General features: G+C 46.3%; 2 protein-coding genes across 5 annotated transcripts in view; both read right to left on the minus strand.

Annotated features, from left to right (window-relative positions):
• KIF26B (kinesin family member 26B) overlaps positions 1 to 14,293 on the minus strand; it is a 579,476-nt gene extending 565,183 nt beyond the window's left edge. Inside the window, exons 1-2 of the mRNA XM_030812564.1 lie at positions 13,377 to 14,293; positions 12,216 to 12,617 (exon numbers count right to left, since the gene is read on the minus strand). Coding sequence (XP_030668424.1) covers positions 12,216 to 12,617; positions 13,377 to 13,439 — 465 coding nt within the window. The 5' untranslated portion in view covers positions 13,440 to 14,293. The remainder of the gene's footprint in view (positions 1 to 12,215; positions 12,618 to 13,376) is intronic.
• A 5,446-nt stretch (positions 14,294 to 19,739) lies between these two features.
• The window catches only part of EFCAB2 (EF-hand calcium binding domain 2), a 174,380-nt gene continuing 173,439 nt past the window's right edge, over positions 19,740 to 20,680 (minus strand). For all 4 annotated transcript variants that reach the window (XR_004030047.1, XR_004030046.1, XR_004030043.1 and 1 more), the window contains one exon: positions 19,740 to 20,152. Coding sequence is in view for 1 of the 4 variants with exons in the window: in XM_030812567.1 (XP_030668427.1) it covers positions 20,148 to 20,152 (5 nt within the window). In the remaining 3 variants the exon portion in view is untranslated. The remainder of the gene's footprint in view (positions 20,153 to 20,680) is intronic.

The raw sequence follows: 20,680 nt of genomic DNA on the forward strand, positions 1-20,680 counted from the left end.
TGTGATATGTAAATACTGGCCTAATCAATATGGCTCTGTCTAGGCATTTGAAAGAGCAGAAAAAAAGAGAGAAATCAAAGGGAGCAAAAAGATTTTGGAAAAAAATCAGATGAAGAATGATGAATAAAATGTTTATAGAGTTCTGGTGTTCCTATACTGCTACTCAGGAAGAACTCTTCATATATTATTTCTAAATCCTAATCAATATGGCAGAACTTTTAATGTAAAATTAACTACAAGACATCCTTATTTCTAAGGCAATACTTTTCTTCAAATACTCCTTACTAAATTGCTCTTCTAGAATCAATTGTCCTTTTGTTTGTCTAAGTTTATTTCTCCTTACAAACACATTAGACAGTAAAACAAATAGCTTTATTAAGAAACAGGAAGAACCCTGTCAGTTTATGATCTGAACTCCCAAAGCAGAAGCATCAGAAACGACGGCACTACCGGTTCCTCCGCTTGGCTTCCGGTCCCCCCGCTTGGCTTCCGGTCCCTCCACTTGGCTGGACGAACAAGGAGGTCGCTGCGGCCGGCTGCAGATGAGACGTCCCACAAACATGGCAGCCCACAGAACAGCTTCAGCCAGAAACCCATCTTGGATTTTGCCAAGCACATCCCTGTGGAATCTGGGTTCACGGAGTAGACTCCCAAAGCCTCAGCTTCACAGAGACTCACAGGCTTGGGAGAAGCTTAGAGCCCACCGATTACCATGCTCTTAGATTACAAAAGAAAAATCAAGCACAGGCCAGCTAGGTGACTCTCCCAAGATCATAATGCTTATTAGTGCTGGAAGCAGGACTGCACCTCTGTCCCCAGATCCAAGTCCTTTTTCACCTAAATATCTGGGATTGTAGACAACCTTGGATGCGTATACCACCCATTTCTTTGTTTTCTCGCCCTCTCTCTCATCCGTCCTCCTTCTCCTCCCCTCTTATTCCTCTCCTTTCTATCCTCCTCCCATCTATCCCTCGGCCCCCATCACCACACTGCCTGTCTTGGTAAAGGACACCTGATGCTCTAATTCCCAGCCATGGTGAATTCCCCACCCATGGGGAAGACACTCTGCCACCTGCTCAAGACTGAGACTCCCTGCTGTGCAAAGTTACACAACTGAACTGGGCAGGTGATTATTTTTTTTAAACAATGGTGGTTGCTTCTAGTTGTTTGCCTGAATTCAGCTGTTTATTTTCTGTACAACCATTTAGTTAGACAGTTTGACAGCTTTTGGTGCTGGTTGTTATTGCTGGCTTCTAATCAGTTAATAGGTGAGTCTCCCATTGTTCTGTGAAGCCACCAGTTAGGTGGAGGAAGGGTTGGGAAGTAGTGATTATAACCCCAAAGAAAGCAACCACTCTAAATACGATGATAGTGTTTCATGGGGAAGCGTAGCTGCTCATCACTGCCAACTCAAAGATGAAATTACACTGCAGAAAAATCTCAAGTTCTATCGGTTCCTAGGTTCGCTCAGAAAAAAATCCTGAATTAGCATATACAGATCTCAGACATCACTTAGATAAGGACATATCAAAATAAAAGTTTCTATTTGTCACCCCGTGATAGAAAAGCGGATTTTATTATTTGCAGCTCATGCTTTCAAGCAAAAAAAATTATATAAAAAGAAAGTTTACTCATAAGAACCATCAAAGATTTTAGAACCATGCTGTGTGGAGAGCTAAAATTTGTTCCAATAACTTTTTGTGGTTGGCAACAGTATTGAACTTAAACTCCAATAAGTAGAAAAGGAAAATCAAAATAGTCCCTGAGCTGTAACCTGGTCTATAACACTTAAGATATATTTATAGTTCTGCGTATTTAAAAAAATAATAATACTATCTCTACCCTCAGAGTCTTCTGCTTTGCTAACCTCTATAGCGACGTTCAGAATGTCTCGTTTTTTTATATTAGAGCTCACAGGATCCCTCTCCTCCACGGTCAACTCCAGCCCTGAGAGCTGATGTATGTGCAGGAAATCCTGCTTGGTGGGGGAGGGTGACTTCTCTATTTCCAGTCTTCCCATGGGGTCTGGTTGGAATCGATGTGATAGGATCAGCAAAGTACAACTGCAAAGAAAACCGTCTGAGACAGATAAAGCTGGATTGGAAGGCAGATAGGCCCAAATTCCTGGTGCGGCTGAGATCTGCACATCGCATGCGCAGTCACTGGAGGAAATCTGCTCTCCCTCATTCCCCGGAGCCGAAATGCCAAATGCCACATCTGCAAGGCTCCCTGGAGGGGCTACGAGAGGGGCCGGGCTTAAGAAGGGATTTCCATCTGTGACAAAAAAGTCTCAATCCATATTCATGGCACCTCAACCCAAAGGAGTCGCTATTTACATCAACTGAGCTCCCTTAAACTTTCTGTGGTGACAACTCTACAAATGAATAAGTAGGTATGAGATGCTTTATCCACTTGGAGGTGAAGAAACAAAGATGCACTGAATGCTTTCATTTTCTCTGACTGCTGTTTCTCCATTTTGGTGTCAGATGGAAGGAAGGAAGGAAAAAGGGAAGGAAAGAGGGAAGGAAGGAGGGAAGGAAGGAGGATAGGAATCTTTTATAAAATTCAACTTCCTGTGGAAAGTCATTGGAAAAATAACAGAAAGCGATGGTTGAATATCATCTCACAATTTCACCTAATCCTCACGATCATCCTGGTGGGGCTCTGTCATGACTCCCACTGTAGAGATGAGAATAACCGGGTTTAGCAAGACCAAGCCTTGCCCAAGGTCACACCCTAAGTGATGGAGCCTGGTTTTGCACGCAAGTCTGTTGATTCCAGTTCTTCATTTTAAGATAATAAGAGCCTCAAGAAGTGGATCTCTTGTAACTCAGTGTCCTCAGCAACTCAAATGCTGCCTGAGATGTCCTCACCTCTCAATCTATTCCTGGACACAGTGCCATTGGCTTTCTCCAGGGCACCAGAAATTCTTCCAACAAAGACATCCAATGACCTCCTCCTTGCCAGTTCAAAGAAAACCTCAGTCCTCACTTTCTTGACCTCTCCATGGCATCAGACCTTTTGTCACTCCTATGCCCTGAAGCTCACTCCTTCCTCAGTTCCCATGACACTGCCTTCTCCTGGTTTTTCATCCCTCTTTTCTGTCCCTTCTTCTTGGCCTGTCTTCTTAGCTCCTCAGGCCACTGGTCCCTTCGATGTCAATGGGCTCCACCACTTCATGCTCAGCTGTCTGTTGTCTCACCCCACACATCTGTGGAGAGCTCATGCCATCTGTGGATTCCATCACCTTCTCCATGCTGACATCCCCCAGATCCACATCTCCACCTCGGAAGCTACTCTAGAGTGCCCACAGGAGCCCACTGGACCATTTCACCTCAAGCTCTAGAGACCCCAATCAATTTAACATCCACAGCCGTCCTCGAACACTGGACTCAATAACAAAACCCCTTCTCTGCCTTCTTCTCTGTATTCTTCATCTCCATAATTGGCAGCACCACCCACACACTTTCCCTGGCCAGAAACCTGGGAGAATTCGTCATCTTTTCTCCCTCTAGCTCCGTATCTCAGCAGCTCCCCATGGAGGGTTTTCTACATATGATATGTGTCAGGCCAGAGCTGCCTCTCCCTTCCGTCTGTACTGCCCTCGTTCAGTCTATGTCATTCTTCACTCAAGCCACTGCAAGGGGCCTCCCAACTGGTCTCGGTGACACCACTCTTCCAACCCATCTTCTTGCTCATTCTCACAGCAATCTTTCTTTTTCTTTTTTTTTTTTTAAAAGATGGAGTTTCGCACCGTCACCCACGCTGGAGTGCAGTGGCATGATCTTGGCTCACTACAACCTCCGCCTCCCGGGCTCAAGCGATTCTCCTGCCTCAGCTCCCTGAGTAGCTGGGATTACAGTTGTGGGCCACCACGCCCAGCTAATTTTTGTATTTTTAGTAGAGACGGGGTTTCACCATGTTGGCCAGGCTGGTCTCAAACTCCTGACCTCAGGTGATCCACCCGTCTTGGCCTCCCAAAGTTCTAGGTTTACAGGCGTGAGCCACCGTGCCTGGCCAGCAATCTTTCCTAAATGCATATCTGATCATTTCACTCCCTTCGTGAGTGCCCTCCAATGGCTGCCCACGTCCTACAGGATAAAGTCCAGCCTATAGCCTGCAAGGCCTTTCATCCTCCACCTGCGTCCTTTCCAGCCTGTCACGCACTCATGCAAATACTGTGTATGATGACAATGTGCGACCTCAGTTCCCCATATGTACGGGGCACGCATCACCCCTTCCTGGCCTATGCCTGCCGTTTCCCGTGGCTGGAACGCTTATGCTTCGCCATGTTCCTTGCCTGTCTCTGACACTAGACTGTGAGTTGCTCCAGGGCTGGAGTTTTAGTACATTTCCTATTTGGATGATAATATGGCACAGCACTAGAGCCGGCACATCAACAGGAAGCAAAAATGCTCATTGGCATATGAATATCAAAGCAAAAAACAATAAATGAAATATTAGCAAATTGGATCTAGAAGCATATTTTTAAAAATGCACTGTGGCCAAGTGGGATTTATTATGGGAATACAAGGATGGTTCACTATTAGAAAATCAATAATAATAACTCACAATATTAACAAATCTAAGGAGAAAAATTGCATGATTTTCTCTCTAAATACTGACAAGACATTTGGCAAAATATAATACCCATTCCTAATAAAACACTAAAGTAGGAATTGATGGCTATTTACTTAACTGTAAAAAATATAGAAAGATCTCAGTCCAAAAGCCAACATCTTAATAGAAAAAAAAATATACACATGCCCACTGTATCACTATTATGTAACATTGTATCAGGAGTACTAGCCAATGTAAGAAAAAAAGAGAAAACAATTAGAGACATAAAAATAGCAAAGGAAGAGAGCAATGATATCTGTATTTGAAGAAGACAAAATTTTTTGAAAATCCAAGAGTACCAATTTTTTAAAAATCGGTGAATATAGTAGAATAAGGCAATGGGATATAAAACATGTAGATCAATATCCTTCACATAAATAATTATCAATTAAAAGAGATAATGGAAGTGAAGACTCCATTTACAACAGCAACAAAAGCTGTAATACCTAAGAAAAAGTTTAACAAGCAATGTGCAAAGCCTATATGAAGAAACGCTTAAAAATTGCTAAAAAGCAGACTTGTTCAAATGAAAAGGTATTCCGTGTTCTTGGGAAAGATTCAAATGAAAGGTATTCCATGTTCTTGGGAAAGATTCAGATGAAAGGTATTCCGTGTTCTTGGGAAAGATTCAAATGAAAGGTATTCCATGTTCTTGGTACCATAAAGATCCCAACTACTCCCCCAGGTTAATGTATACATTCAACACGGTCCTAACAACAACAACAAAAAATCGGAGTTAGGCAAGGAAACTCCTAGAAAAGAAAGGCACTGTTTGAGGGAGGGAGAGCTAGTCCTGCCAGACATGAAAACGTGCTACAGAGCTTCCATAATTAAAATAGTGTGGGCCAAGCACAGTGGCTCACGCCTGGAATCCCAGCACTTCGGGAGGCCGAGGCAGGCAGATCACTTGAGGTCAGGAGTTCAAGACCAGCCTGGACAACATGGTGAAACCCCATTTCTACTAAAAATACAAAAATTAGCTGGGCATGGTGGTCCGTGCCTGTATTTCCAGCTACCTGTGAGACTGAGGCAGGAGAATTGCTTGAACCTGGGAGGCGGAGGTTGCAGTGAGCCAAGATTGTGCCACTGTACCCCAGCCTGGACAACAGAGTGAGAACATACTAGAAGATCCTGTAATAGGTCCTGATACAACTGAAAATTTTATTTATGACAATGGTGATATCTTAATGTGAGAAAGATAAATTTTTTTTCACAAGAAAAAGTCTGCAAGTAAGAAGAATGATTTAATAAAGTGTTTGGGGACAACTGGATAGACATTTAGAGAAAGATGAAATTTGATCTATATCTTTCATTATGCACCAAAATAATCTCTCAATGGATTAGGGATCTAAATATTAAAAAGGACACTATTTAAATACTAGGAGAAAACATAGGTGAGTTCCTTGAGACCTGGAGGTGGACAAACGTCTTTTTAACAATGACTCGTTTCCAGTTTTCTTAGATAGGTGCTGGAGCAGTTCCAAAGGCAATGGTAAGCAAATGATGGATACAAACTGAGTTGATATCTTGACAAATATTTCAAAAGCACGTTAGGAACACAGGTGTATCCCCAATCCTTTTGCATCTACACAAATGTACTTTAAAATAAGATATTTCTGCCTGTAATCCCAGCACTTTGGGAAGCCAAGGTGGGTGGATCACAAGGTCAAGAGATCGAGACCAGCCTGGCCAATATGGTAAAACCCCGTCTCTACTAAAAATACAAAAATTAGCTGGGCATGGTGGCGGGTGCCTGTAGTCCCAGCTACTCGGGAGGCTGAAGCAGGAGAATCGCTTGAATCCAGGAGGCAGAGGTTGCAGTGAGCCAAGATCACACCACTGTACTCCAGCCTGGGCGACAGAGTGAGACTGTCTCAAAAATAAATAAATAAATAAAAATAAATAAATAAACTATTTCTGCTGGGTGCATATGTAGGTATAAAAGAGCGATTGGGAGCACATTTGCACGTTCTAAACAGTGCTCCTTCGCCACAATAACACCATAGACAAGAAACAGGAAAGAAAGGATGCTGATGAATAGCTTGTGACTCCAGAGAGGGATAAAAGGAAATTTGTCCTGTATTCCTGCAAAATGACCAAGAACCCTCACAGACACCAGCCAATTTGCAATGTTTTTGAGGACAAAACGGAGCAGAGGCCTGGCCGCCCTGCCGACGCGGCCCTGAAATGGCCGGCTGAAGAACTCTTCCTCGCAGAGGGTCAGGACGGGGCCCTTGGGCAGGGTTTTCTGTTCAGGAAGGGATGACAACAGGGCCTCCAATGAGTACATGTAAATATAAGGAGGTTCCTTCCCCCGGCCCCTTGCATTCCAGCCAAGACAATTACTCAACTCAGAACCTGAGAGTGTCACATGCTTTCCCCCAACCTCCCCACTCACCGGAAGTAAAATTCCCATCTGTGAGCCCAGGAAAAATAACCATCTCGAGCCAAGCCGGTGCCTCTTGCTCAGTCAGCTCTACTCATAGTGACCCTCCACAGCTTTTGGGGGAAAGTATGACTGGATTTCTCTGTTCCTTGCATATTTTTTCTTCATGCTTCCTTCTGTGATCTTAACCACATCAAGCACTTGGAATTCCAGGGTAAAAAAGAAAAAATCACGTTCATCTTCATTTTAATATATGAGACTATGTGTGTGTGTGTGTTCCAGTGTTGTTCCTGGTATGTAGGACAATAGTTGTTAGCCATTTATTACATATCATTATTATTACTATCATCGCTATTGTTGGCCCACTAACGGTACAATCTGTGATATAATGCCAAGTAACAAAAGGCAACCGATGCTGCCTCCATTTTAATTGACTTAATCCTTTCAAATGCTGACAAACTACCAGCCTCAGCCATTTAAAAATCACATTTCTAATGGAGTAATCCTGTCTGCAACGGGTGTGGAAGGAATTATTGCAGGCCAGGGATTTTTGCAAAGTGAATTAAGTCACTATAAAAACTGACCATGTTGCTTCACAATTAATAGTCTGGTAGAATGAACTGCCATTATTCCACAGCTTGCTAAGCCTTAAAAAGAGATTACTGCTCACATGTCTCTCCTGGGAATGTTTTTATAAACTCCCAAAATGTTTCAGAAATTTTCAAATGATAAATGCTGCAGGACTTTTTTCATGACTGCTATTATCTATTAACTGCTCCTTTATCTAAAATACTTCTGATATGAGAAAGACTCAAATGAAGCTTTTTGAAAATAGCCACATGTTCTTAGAAGAAAGAGAAGATTTCAGCTAGAAGTCCCTTATAATTAATAGGTACTTGAAATGCAATGTCTGTTTTATCCTATCTATAAAATGTTTTATGATGGCTTTTGGGGGACTTTTTACGTCTAGTTATTTTTTCATACCCCTCTTTTGGAGCTGGCAAAATACAAAAATATGTGTGTGGGGATATCTATATCTCCTCAAGTCTAGACTTTCTTGGTCTCCGGCTATTTAGAGTCCACGTTTGGCGTTTTTAACCCCTATGACGCATTCCTTTCTTTCATCTCTGTGATTCCTGGCCACCCTTCTCAGTATGTCCGGCTAATCTTCCTGATATTTCTGGGGCATAAATGGACTCAGAATATCTGACTGAGAAATAATCAGATAGGAACATAGTTCTGCCCTTTTTTTTTTTTTTACATAAAAGATTTTCTTTTATTGATATGGAAATGAACAGATGTCTGATAACCTTTTGCCAACCTGGAGCTTTACTGCTTACTCCAGGGAATTTTGTTGGGCTGATGTTTCGTAGGACTTGCCCAGTCCATTCAAAATTTCTGTCACAGATATCAGAATGATCTAGGCTAGCCCAAAATTGAGCAATTCGTTCCTTGGCCCCTATTTCTGGCTCAGTACCTTAACTGTCTATGAAACAGGAAAGACGCTCTTGCCATTGGACATGAAATGGTTTTGTATTTACATACTGGAACACTACAATGGGTAAAAGGGCCATTCTCACTTAAAATCACAATACTTTACACATCTACATTCTTTTATCTGACCACTTCCACTCACTGGCACCAAAAGAGAAATGATGCAAATCCAGCAAGTATTTTTTGTACTGATCGAGGTAATAAAAGTCAACCTGAGTGTTTTACAATCTGCCACCAAGCACAAACGTCTACTCACCAGGTAAGTTGCTGTGGGAAAGGATGAATACAGAGTATCAACAGCAGAGCTATGTGAGCTCACAGCTGTCACTTCTACACGCCAGTCTTGAGATAGCCAACAACAAAGTGTTTTATTATTAAATCTGCCTCCATGCTCCATCTCTTTCCAGAAAGCTCAGACTCGCTGCATGGAAAACCAAACTCATGATCATCCTTCCCTCTGAGCTCCATCCAATTCCATGTCTCCTCCTATTTCCTACCTCAGCCAACACTGTCACCCACTCCGTTACGTTCAAATCGTGTCATTTTCTACCACGAAGCCCTATCCTCCATCGGAGTGCTCAGAATAAGATGGTTCTTCTCAGGCCACCAGAGCCAGGCACTAGCTCCTGGGACCAACCAGATACCCCGAATGCGCTAATACTTCACCTCCCCTCCTTAACCAACTGTTCCAAAGACAAAACGGGGGATTCAATAGGGCTTGCTACCTACCAACAGGCACAGTGTGAGAACTCATATGGCAGCATGTTTAGAAAATATACAGATGAAATTAGCAACTGACAGGGGTAATATCTTATAAGAAAAACCTTAAATTCTGTAAAACATAAATCTCACAGAATCTTAGCTCATTAATAATCATCAACCCTCAATCTTTCTCTAAAGAATGAAAGCACTTTTCAGACCTTACCTTGGATCATTTTAATGACATTTTAACAGTCTGAAGCATTTCTTTCCTTAGGATATTAACAGGAAACTTAAAAAGTAGAGAGGAAAACTAATTTCCCCAATGTCACAAAATAAATCAGTGGTGAAGGAAGAACCAAAACCAAATCCATCCTCAAATAATAAGGTTCCTGGATGTGCTATTCTGCTTTTGACTTTTAAATATCTACCTAGGAGATATTTAATACCACCTAGTAGAATTTAACACTCTATTTAAGAAAATATTTCCCAAATGCAGGTAAGCATCTTAAGCAAATTACACAGATGATTTTTGTTAATTACGCCTCAAAAACATGTCTTTATCTTCCAGACTCTTCCTCTTCAGAGTGAACTGAGCAAGGTGCATGTTGGAGTCACAGTGATGCCTCTTGTTCTAATGAAACTTAACTCCTTCTGTGCCTGAGGGCTACAGTGGTCCACAGTTTGTTCATTAATATTGCTCCGGGAAGAAGAAAAGTCTTATCCAAGTTATATGGCCTCCATCCATGGTGCACCAGAGAACATGGCAACTGTTTGGCTATAAGGTTGCAAATGCTAAAGGTATAATGGAAATTGTACCTAAATGCAAGGTACAAATGCTTAAAACACACACACACACACACACACACACACACACACACTATTCACAAAGGCTAGCAGAAATTTTGTAGTTAAAATTGAGGCCCCACATCTCATTACTAACAATGAGCTGATGCAAAGCATCCTTCTTCCTGGCTAAGCCCTGTCTATGGCCTTGCACCAAATGTCACGCTTTACTGTGCTGCTTCACATGTAAAACTCAGGCGACTGTGGTACTACGTGACATTCACGTATGCACTTAAAGTGATCCCCTGTGACTGCCCCCATGACTATCAGGTCTTCTCTAGATGTCTTTGGATCATTCTAAGTCACTGTAGAGCATGGGGGTTCAGCAAATCCAGTGTTTCTTCTGGGGCCATCACCTCACTCTGACAATACAAATGTTTACCAACAAGAGTTTTACCTTATCACATACATGAAATTGGCAAATATATTGAGCTGCCTCCCATAACACTGTGAGTGAATGATCCAGGCTATTTCTATAAAAACAAAATCCCAGCTGGTCACAAGACTCCATAAAACATGATGGATGCGTATGAGTTTCAACATTTGTTTCTTCTGTAGATTTTCCTTCCCCTCCTCTTTTTTTAAATGAGAAGAGTGTATTTTGATTTACCTTTGCATATAGGAACACTCAATGCCACAAAAAGCCTATTATAAGAATGGGTCCTCAAGAAAGGTCTAAAATAATTTGGTAGGCTATAATGTATTAGGACTGCCAAATATCAGCTATTAGATCTTTAAGAACCAAGGTTCTTCCATCTGTATCAGATGCTCCCATCCAGTTCAACAACCTCACAGCACCCTACATTCCCTCCACAAATGTGAAGACATTGTGAACTGTGCATTTTGTGGTTGTTATCTGTATCCTCCACTAGAATCTAAGCTCCACGTGGACAAGGACTGCATGAATGGACCTGGTATTTTCATTGCTGTGCCTGGCACAGTGCCTCGGAGGGAGTAGAAAATCAATGAACACTGATGAAGGATCACGAGAGCAAATAAATCTGTGAGTGAAGAAATGGTGTTAAATCGGAAGGTCTAGCACGCAAGAGCGAAATAAGCTTTTTGATTCCCTGAGATTTATCCTTGGGATGTCATGGCAGATGTATCAAACTACAAAAACGGTACACTGACAACCATCCACTTGAGATAAGTTCTGCATTCATAAAACCAATTCTCCTGGTGGTCATTTTCCCCATTTTAAGTTTCACAGCGTCTGTGGGCATTTGTTGAATTTAACCCTTGCCTATGAAAACATCAGCGTGTGTATCTGCATACGCAGATGAGGCCAGCAGACGCAGTCATTCCTAAACGCCTACTCGAAATCACAATATTTCATTTCTAAAGTCACGGAAATAATAAACCAGAAATTGACGTTGAACCAACAGTGTCAAAAACCTCTACAGCAATCCACTCTATTTCCTTGATATTGCTCTCTAACCACTGATAAAAACTCTTTGAAGTGGAAGAGTAAATATTATCATTTGATAGTACTTGGACCCAACAGTGCAAATACAATTGCATTGTTATCCCCTGGGGGCTCCGGCCAGTCACACACCGCGGGCAGGGTTGCTATGGAGGACCCAGTGTGCTTGGCGCAGGAGCAGGCCAGGAGGCAGCACTGCTCCGAGGGGCCACCCGCCTCCAGATCTTCCCCAGTCACACACACAGACTGAGAAGGGGAAAATGCTGGCTTTCGAGTGTGTTTCTGTTTCTGCAATCGCGGAAAGGATGGACCGCAAACAGGCAGTGGGAAATGCCAGCTCCAAGCATCAGCTTGCTTTTACAGCTCCCGCTGACATTTTTGTAAAGGATCACAGGTGGGGGTGGGGAGAAACATCGAAAGCGCAGCCTGCAGCCGCCAGGGAGAGCTCGGAGGGGGAGGCAGGAGAGACCACCTGGGGGCCTCCCCCGTGGGCCGTGAGGCCTGTGGCCACGGGCGCCCCTTCGCGCTCGGGACTCGGTCCTCCTGCCCCTGGGCGACCTGGCTGAGGAAGGTGCATGGGTCGCCCCGCGTGCTAGCGCCCCGTGAGGTGTGGAGCACCCCCAGCGCCGCCGGGGGCCCTCGCGTGGAGCCGGGGCGCAAGGTCGCGGCGGTCTGAGCGGCTGCTGTGGGTGGCGGCCCGGCCCCGCCCTCCCGGCGCCTCCCCAGCCAGCCCCGCGCGGCGCTCACCTTGCCCGGGAAGGGTCCCGGGAGGAGCAGCTTCAGCGCCTGCCTCTTGAGCTCCACCAGGCGGGCGTTGCAGTTCTCGCACCAGACGCCGCGGTCCGAGCCGGGGGAGGAGCCGCCGCCGCTGCCGGAGCCCGGGGAGCCGGTGCCGAAGCCCGGCGAGCCGCCCAGGGAGCCCGGCGAACTAGTGCCGATGCCGGGGGAGGCGGGTCCCGGGGAGCCGGTGAACGAGCTCGGGGACGAGGTGCCCGAGCCGGGAGACGGGGTCCCCGAGGAGCCGAGCGCTGAGCCCGCGCCCTCAGGAGTGGGCCGGCTCCCGGCGCGCGACTCCTCGTATGCTTTCCGGTACCAGCTTTCCGGGGAGAAGGGCGCTGCGGGCTTGGTGGGCGAGCAGACTTCATTCACCTGCGGGGAAGACACGCCGGTGTCAGGGGCCGCAAGGCGGCGGGCTGCAGCGCCCAGGAGCTGGGTCATACGTGCGCCACCAAGTACCCGCTCGAACCGCCCACAGGAGCCGGTTGGGGACCTCTCGAAGCCCTGCGGCCAAATTGCCCTCCATCTGTCTCGTTAATTGTCCTTGAGTCCCCACCGCCCGGGTGACCCCTGCGCTGGTCCCCGGTGGCCTCCTCCTGGGGTCAGCAAGAGGACTCGCTCGGGGCCGTTTCCACGACTTCTGCAAGGCGGGGGGGCCCCATAGGTTCAGCGCCCCACGCTTGTGAAGCCGGCACCTATCCCAGCAAGATTCCGGGAACAAAATCCTGGAAGACCCTATGACGGGGTAGGGGGAGGGCTGTGATTTCAGGATTTTTATTCATACGGGGTCCAACTCTCCGGCTCCAGCTAAACGATCCGAGGTACGGCCAAGCATTCATGGGAAACCCTCCCCTTCGGCTTTACTCTGCCTAGAAGTGCAGGAATGCTGCAAAAGTTACGGGTGCGGGGAAAGGAAAGAACGAGAGGACTGAAAAAATTCCGAGAACGAGGCGAGTGTGCGGGTGTCCCCGCGGCAGACCCGCCTCCGCGCACTCACAACGCGGCCAGCCCCGGGGGCGCCTCTGCAGCGGGGTAGAGCTCGGGGCCGGAGCCGCACGATCCCGGGGAAAGGGGGACCCCCGCCGAGATGGGTCTGGTAACGCGTCTCCGCGTCGTACCGTCACAACTTACCCCGCATTTCTTGCCCCTGGTGGAGACCGCAAGCCTCTCTTTATTCCCAGCTACCGAATTCATGGTGGCTTTTCCAGAGGAGAGTATGTAAAGGTTCCACCAGCGCTACATGCAGAAGGTCCTCCAACCCAGAAGCGTCCCCGGCTGTAGGGGGCTGGCTCTCAGCCCTCAGGGCAAGGTTTCTTCAGCGGTGGGGTGGGAGGGAATGAAAGCAAATGGACCCCACAAGTAACAGCACCAATTTGCAGAAAGGGTTGGGGTCGCTGGTTTATTCTTCTCTTCAAAGCATGCTTTTCCTCATCCCCTTCTGCCTCTTCCAGCCGCACGTTCTCTTGTCACGGTCACATCCGTAGAACTGGCATTTTCTTCAGCCAAGTCAGTCCGTGCTCTCCCACGAGGGAAGGGAGGGATACAGTCAGGTCTCGCGGCCGCTGCGGGTGGGGTGGGCGAGCCGAGCCGAGTCAGCTGTGGGAACTTGTCTCCTTCACCGAGCTTGGTAACTGAGTTCAAAGAAATTCTCCCAAAATATAAAGATCCAGACTCGGGGAGGAGCCTCGGCGTGTCTCCGAGCCAATATCCGCCGGCCCGTTTCGCCTGACAGTTGCGCGAGGGCCGGGAGAGGGGCGGCTCCGCGTGGCCCGGGAGCGGTCGGCGGTCACAGCGCGCTTGTGCGCCCGGGCGCAGCGCGGAGGAGCCTCGGGAACCTGCCGTCCTCGCCGCGCCGGCCGGGATCCATTTTATGTGGCGGCGCTCGTGCCTGACATTGCGAGGCCTGGAGCCGGGCCGGGGCGGGGGGCGGGGGATCGTCGATCTCGCTGCGTGCGGGGAAGTTCCTGGCGCGCGGCCCGGGCCCGGGGCTCTAATGAAACGCCGCTGCGCGAGCCTGGAGCTCAGGGGCCGCGCGAGCGAGCGTGGCTGGACGGAAATGCGGTGCCCCAGCCTCCCCGCCCCCAAGTTCTTTCTCTTCCTGACAAGGCTTGCAGGTCTGTCTTTGAAACGCCGTGCAAAAGGGATTGAGTCACAAACAAGTCCACAAACATGCCGGGTCCTCCCCCCGCCCTTTGTTCTCGGAGACCTGCCCGGCAAACCTTTTCTGGAATTGCCCTACCGACCCCGGGCCGGCCTGGGGGCCACCCTCCCCGACCGCAGCCGCAGGACTAGGGCCCTTGGTCCCCCGCCCGCCCAAGCCCCGGTCTGTGATGGACTAAGCCGCCCGGGGCTGGGACAGGTGAGCCTGGTGACCCAGCGGGCCGCTGCCGGGCAGGGGAAACTGAGGGCTTCGCCGCGCTGCACGCGGACGACTCTGGCCTGGAGAGGGGGTGTGGCGCGAGCTGGCCTTGGCCTCTCCTTGCGGGAGATCGGCCCCCTCGCCCCCCGCCGCCCGTTTCTTCCTGCGCCTGGGCCCCGCAGGGTCTCCGGAGCACCCCGTCATCGCTCCCTCTCCGATCGCCCCCCCCAGTCCCCCGGCGCAGCGCCCAGGAGCGCGGGAAGCCGGCGTATGCCAGGCTCCACACGTGGCTGCTCTGGGGTGTCATTTTTCATTTCACGGGAGGACATTTCTTCTGGTGAGCCAGCAGGTCTGTTTTGTTGTGACCTTTAATTAACACCCCGCGAGACGCCTCTGGAAGGACCGGCCCGGCGCAGGGGTCACATGGGGTGTAATGGCATCTCCGCGCCCGCGGGGAGACCCAGCCCGGGGGTGGGCGAGGGCGCGAAGGACGTTCAGGGCTTTCTGGTCTCTGGCTTCCTTCTGAGCTGTGGACGAGGCCGGAGGGGGCAGGAAGACAAAGGTTCGGGGTTCTGGAAGCCTGGGGCCACGCCCCCACTCTGCCTTCCTCGGGGACAATTTCTTCTGTGCCTCCCGTGCTCTGCCCCCCTCCTCCCCCGCTCCAGCTCCTGCGTGGGAATAGTTCACAGCCACCAAAGCGAGGTAAAAAGGTCAAAAGGAAGATGTCAAGAACAGAGTGGACGTTTCCATTACGTTACCACTTCCAATTTAAAAGCGATCCTATCAATAGGCGACCTTAGGGGGCAGGTACACCTCCAGGCAGCACGCGCCAGCTCCCATCCGCAGCTGTATTCCGCGTAGGTGCCGCGAAACACATCATCGCCATTGGCCACGAGCCGCTTATCAGCCAAAAAGCAGCGTGTGGTGAAACGAGCCGGCGAGGCCGCAGGTGGGAAAGGTGGGGTGTCGAGGGGGAGTGTTGGGGAGCTGCGCGATCCACCTTGGAGACGGGGGAGCCCAGAGCTGCTCTGATTTGCATCTCTAAGTAGCTGGGGGCCCAAAGCGTGTTTGGTGGGCTCCGAGCGCCCTCTGTTGGTTAAAGTTTATAACCGGAGGCTCTGCAAGAGTTTTTAAGAAGCTTTCAAAAATTGATGTTTATGTAAAATGTATATACATAAGATGAAATGCACACATTTTAATTGTTCAGTTCTATGAATTTTGACAAACGTGTACTCTGCATAGGCCACCACCTCAATCAACATCTATAAATTCCTGTCCCTCTTGAAGCTTATCTACCTTTTCCCAGGCAATCCCCACCTCTCATAAGAAACTACTGTTCTGATTTCTATCAGCATGGATTAGTGTGGACTGATCTGGAGGGGTTTTTAATTCATAGAATCCGTACAGCATGTACTCTTTTGGGTTTGGCTTTTTTCACTTAACACAGGTTTTTGAGTTTCATGTTGTTGCTAGTATGGGTCTGTTTTCTATCTCTACTCTATTTCGTTCTTCTGTCTCTCATGCCTTTTTTTGTTAATTGAATAACTTTTCAGTATTCCAGTTTCATCTCTCTGTTGACTTTTTAGCTCTGATGATTATAATATGGATTTTTTTTTCTGAGGCAAGGGCTCACTCTGTTGCCTGGGCTAGGGTGCAGTGGCACTATTATGGCTCACGGCAGTCTCCATCTCCCAGGCTCAAATGATCCTCTCTCCTCAGCCTCCCTAGTAGCTGGGACTACAGGTGCATACCACCACACCTGGCTAATTTCTTTTTTTTTAGTACAGAAAGGTTTCCCTGTGTTGCCCAGGCTGGTCTCAAACTCCTGAGCTCAAGCTGTCTTCCCGCCTCCACCTTCCAAACTGCTGGGATTATGGCATGAAACCACCATGCCCGGCCTATAATATGAATCTGTAACATTTCATAGGCTACTTAGAGTTAACATTGTGCCGCTTCACCTAAAATGAAGACTTGCAACCACTCCATCTTACCTTCCTCCTTTGTGCTACTAATTTGATATATTTTACATCTACATGCGTTATAGAATCCACCATACAATCTCATCAATTTTACTTTAAACAATCTGTTGTCTTTCAGTGAAACTAGAAAATTTTAAGTTTTTTATATTTACCCAGTTTTATCATGTCTGGGACTCTTTATTTTTTTTTCCTTTAGAGCCAAGTTTCTAACTGGGTCATTTCTTTTAGTGTTTCTTATAGTGAGGGTCTCCTGGCAACAAATACTCTCAGATTCTGCTTATCTGAAAATGTCTTTGTTTCGCTTTTGTGTTTGAAGAATAGTTTAACTAGATGTAGAATTCCTGATTGACAGTTATTTTTCTTTCAGCCCTTTGAGGATGTCATTCATTGCTTTTTGGCCTTCCTTGTTTCTGATGAGAGGTCAGCAGTAATTCATATGGACATTCTCCTGTATGTAATGTGTCTTTTTTTCTCTGAGTTCTTTGAAGATTTTTTCTTTGCCTCTGGTTTTCAGTAATTTGTCTATAATATTTCTATATGTGTTACTTTTTGTATTTATCCTGGTTAGGGTTTGCTGAATTTCTAGGATCTATAAATTGATTTGTAAGTTTTTTACCAAATTTGGGGGATTTTCAGCCACTACTTAGTCAAATATTTTTTTCTGCCCTGTTCTCTCTTTTTCCTCTCCTTCTGGGACACCAATTACATGTTTGTTATTACAGTGCTTGATATTGTCTTATAGGTTATTGAAACTCTGTTCATTATTTACATTTTTATCTCTTTACAGACGGAATCATTTCTATTGCTCCTTTATTGAGTTCATCAACCTTTGCTTCAGCTGCCTCCAATCTGCTGTTAAGCTGATGCGGCTGATCCAAAAATTGCGTGTGTGTATGCGTGTGTGTGTTTCCATTTCTCTGTTTTCTTCCCCCCCTTTAAATCCTTGAACATAGTTACAGTAGCATATTTAAAGTTCTTGTCTGAATTCCAACCTCTGACTCATTTGGGGGTCGCTTTCTATTAACTGATTTTTCTACTGACCCTGAATCACATTTTCCTGTTTCTTTTCATATTCAATAAATTTTAACTGTATATTGAATATTGTAGATGCTACATCATAGAGATGCTAGATTCTATTCTCTTCCTTGGGGAGTATTAATTTTTGTTCTAGCAGGCAGTTAAGTTACTGATGGGTCACCTTGAACTTGAGGAGGCTTGGTTTTATGCTTTGAGTGGTTCTAACTAGCTTTTGCCCTTAGATCTAAGGAAAATCCCTTAGTCCTGGGATTGCTCTTTATCCCTGAGGCGCAGCCCTTCTGCAGCTTCAATGGAAAGCCTAAGCGCTTTGCCAGTCCCCTCTAACTTGGAACTCAGACTCCAACTCTGCTCCATGCACTTGACAGCACTTGCAGTCTCTGCTCAACTCCTTCACCATGCAGTTCCTGCCTTCTCTTGACTTCCTGCAGCTCTTCTGGATGTTCAGAGTTCAAATCTATCAGCCGGATTTGAGGGAAATTTTAGTGGATTTCAGGGCTGCCTCAATGTGGCTCTCTCCTTTCCTAGATTCTCCTTCCCCCTCTCCAGCTACTGTGACAGCCCTGAACTTCACCATGGAATGCCTCAAACCCTGCGACTGGCTTTCTTCTTGTGGCCTAGTCACAGTGCTCTGCAGACTGGAAGAGGGGCCCTAGAACCCTTCTTTTAAGGATTAGATCTTTGAACCCCTTCCAGTCTCTGCCTGCTTCTGGCCGTTCTCCAGGGCCCTTAAATGGGTTTGTCACTGTTGTTGTCAGTTTATAAGAGTTTTCTTTGGGAAATTCAATGTCGTACATAAGATATTCCCTAATTCTAGTTTTAACGGTGGCTTTTTCAGATCTACCTTGGGCTTCTGGAATTCTTGGTGTCTTTAGGGTTTTCTTTCTATGAATTAGCAGCCTGTAGCTATAATTTGATTCTCTATAAGACTGAGGAATTTCAGTATTGCAACTGAAACCTTTACTCATTACTCAGAAATAGATAAATGATATAGATTATAAATATACATGTATTTCTTCTTCACATTTGAGGATGTTAACAGTATTACTTCAAGATTTAGGTGGGAAAAGACACTCATTTTAACAATGAAAAAATTATATACTGGCTTATAAAAGCCAAGAGCTTTTTTTGTTTTGTTTTGTTTTGTTTTAGACGGAGCCTCACTGTGTTCCCCAGGCTGGAGTGCAGTGGTAAGATCTTGGCTTATTGCAACCTTCACCTCTCGGGTTCAAGTGATTCTCGTCCCTCAGCCTCCCAAGTAGCTGGGACTACAGGCATGCACCACCACGCCTGCCTAATTTTTGTATTTTTAGTAGAGACAGGGTTTCACCATGTTGGCCAGGAGTTCACCATGTTGAACTCCTGACCTCAAATGATCTGCCCACCTCGGCCTCCCAAAGTGCTGGGATTACAGGTGTGAGCCACCGCACCTGGCCACCAAGAGCTTCTGTGAACATCAATTTATTGATTCCATTGATATCCCTGGGTGAAAAACACATCTTTCTGGTGTATCCATGAGTACAAAGTGCAAAGAAAGCTAAAGTCCATTCATTACCTGGCCAAGAATGAAATTTTTATTGCATATTCCTTGTTGCTTAATTATTAAATGGACATAACTTCTTTGGGAATGCCTCACGGGACTTGTATATTTCAGAGAATGCAATTTAGCTTTCCCATTATTTATACTTCAGGGGTGAATAGATCATAAATTTTATAGCTAAAATATATTATATCATTGTGTTTTTGAAAGTATAAATCAGAAATAAAAAACCAGCCAGGTGCGGTGGCTCACAACTGTAATCCCAGCACTTTGGAAGGCCGAGGTGGGTGGACTGTTTGAGCCCAGGAGTTCAAGACCAGCCCAGGCAATATAACGAGACCTCATCTTTACAAAAAATACAAAAAAAAAAAAAAAAAAAAAGCTAGGTGTGGTGGTGCTGCCTGTGGTCCCAGCTACTTGGGAGGCTGAGGGGAGGATCATTTGAACCCAGGAGGCAGAGGTTGCAGTGAGCCAACATTGCATCATCGAACTCCAGCCTGGGCAACAGAGCAAGACTGCTTAAAAAAAAAAAAAAAAAAAGGCTGGCAACTTCTAATTGCTAAGTTGAATGTACAAGATAGCAGATTTCACTCCTCTTTAATATTTTGCTTTTGAAATAATTTCCATATCAGTTCAGGCACCAACATGCCGACAGAGCCAACGAAGTGCATGTGCTGGAGGCGGCTGTGTTTCTCCTTGAAGGATAATTAAAGCAGCTTACGCTGGCCATGTGGTGTCTTGATGACTATGCAGACAATATTTGCATATGATCTTCTGGCGTTCTGAGGACCGTATGATCACGCGGGGGCCACCAGACAGTCGTCAGCAAGCTGATAACGTGAATCTGCGTGCTTGGTCATTATTGTGGTATGAGAGGAGGGTCGTTATCCTGCAAGCTGAGAAAGGGTTTCCACTCTCGAAATACCATTTCAGTCATTAATCATTTTAGCCTTATAAATTCCTTCCATGCTAAATTCCAAGGCTTGATTTCAGTCTGAAATTAAAAGTTCAGTTGATAAAGGTATATATAGAGAAAAGATATGAACCAAATTTGTATAGTCAGAGTGATACATTTTTTTGGTTGTTAATTTTATTTTGTTTTGGGGTTGGGGGAGAAAACTTAAAAAAGATTTTAAAAGACTTTAAAAAGATTAAAAAGAGTGAGGAGGATCAGACAATGTGTGCTCAGCCCACTGACCTTGGGTTCCAGATGCTCAAAACCTTGGGCTGTGCTGCCCCTTCCACAGAAGTAACCTGCTTTGAAAAGGGATCACAGCATCCAGTGTAGCCTTGTTTATAATAATGAAGGGGAGAAAAACAGCCTAAACGCACAAGAGTGGGGATGGGTTTAATAACTCACAGTCTAAGCCAGGCACAGTGGCACACACCTGTGGTCCCAGCTACTCAGGAGGCTGAGGCTGGAGGATGTTTTGAACCCAGGGGTTCGAGGCTACAGTGAGCTATGATGGCACCATTGCACTCCAGTCTGGCCAACATAGTGAGACCCCATTTCTTAAAAAAA

This window comes from Nomascus leucogenys, chromosome 5 (assembly GCF_006542625.1).
Source record: "Nomascus leucogenys isolate Asia chromosome 5, Asia_NLE_v1, whole genome shotgun sequence".
NCBI classification, from domain to species: domain Eukaryota; kingdom Metazoa; phylum Chordata; class Mammalia; order Primates; family Hylobatidae; genus Nomascus; species Nomascus leucogenys.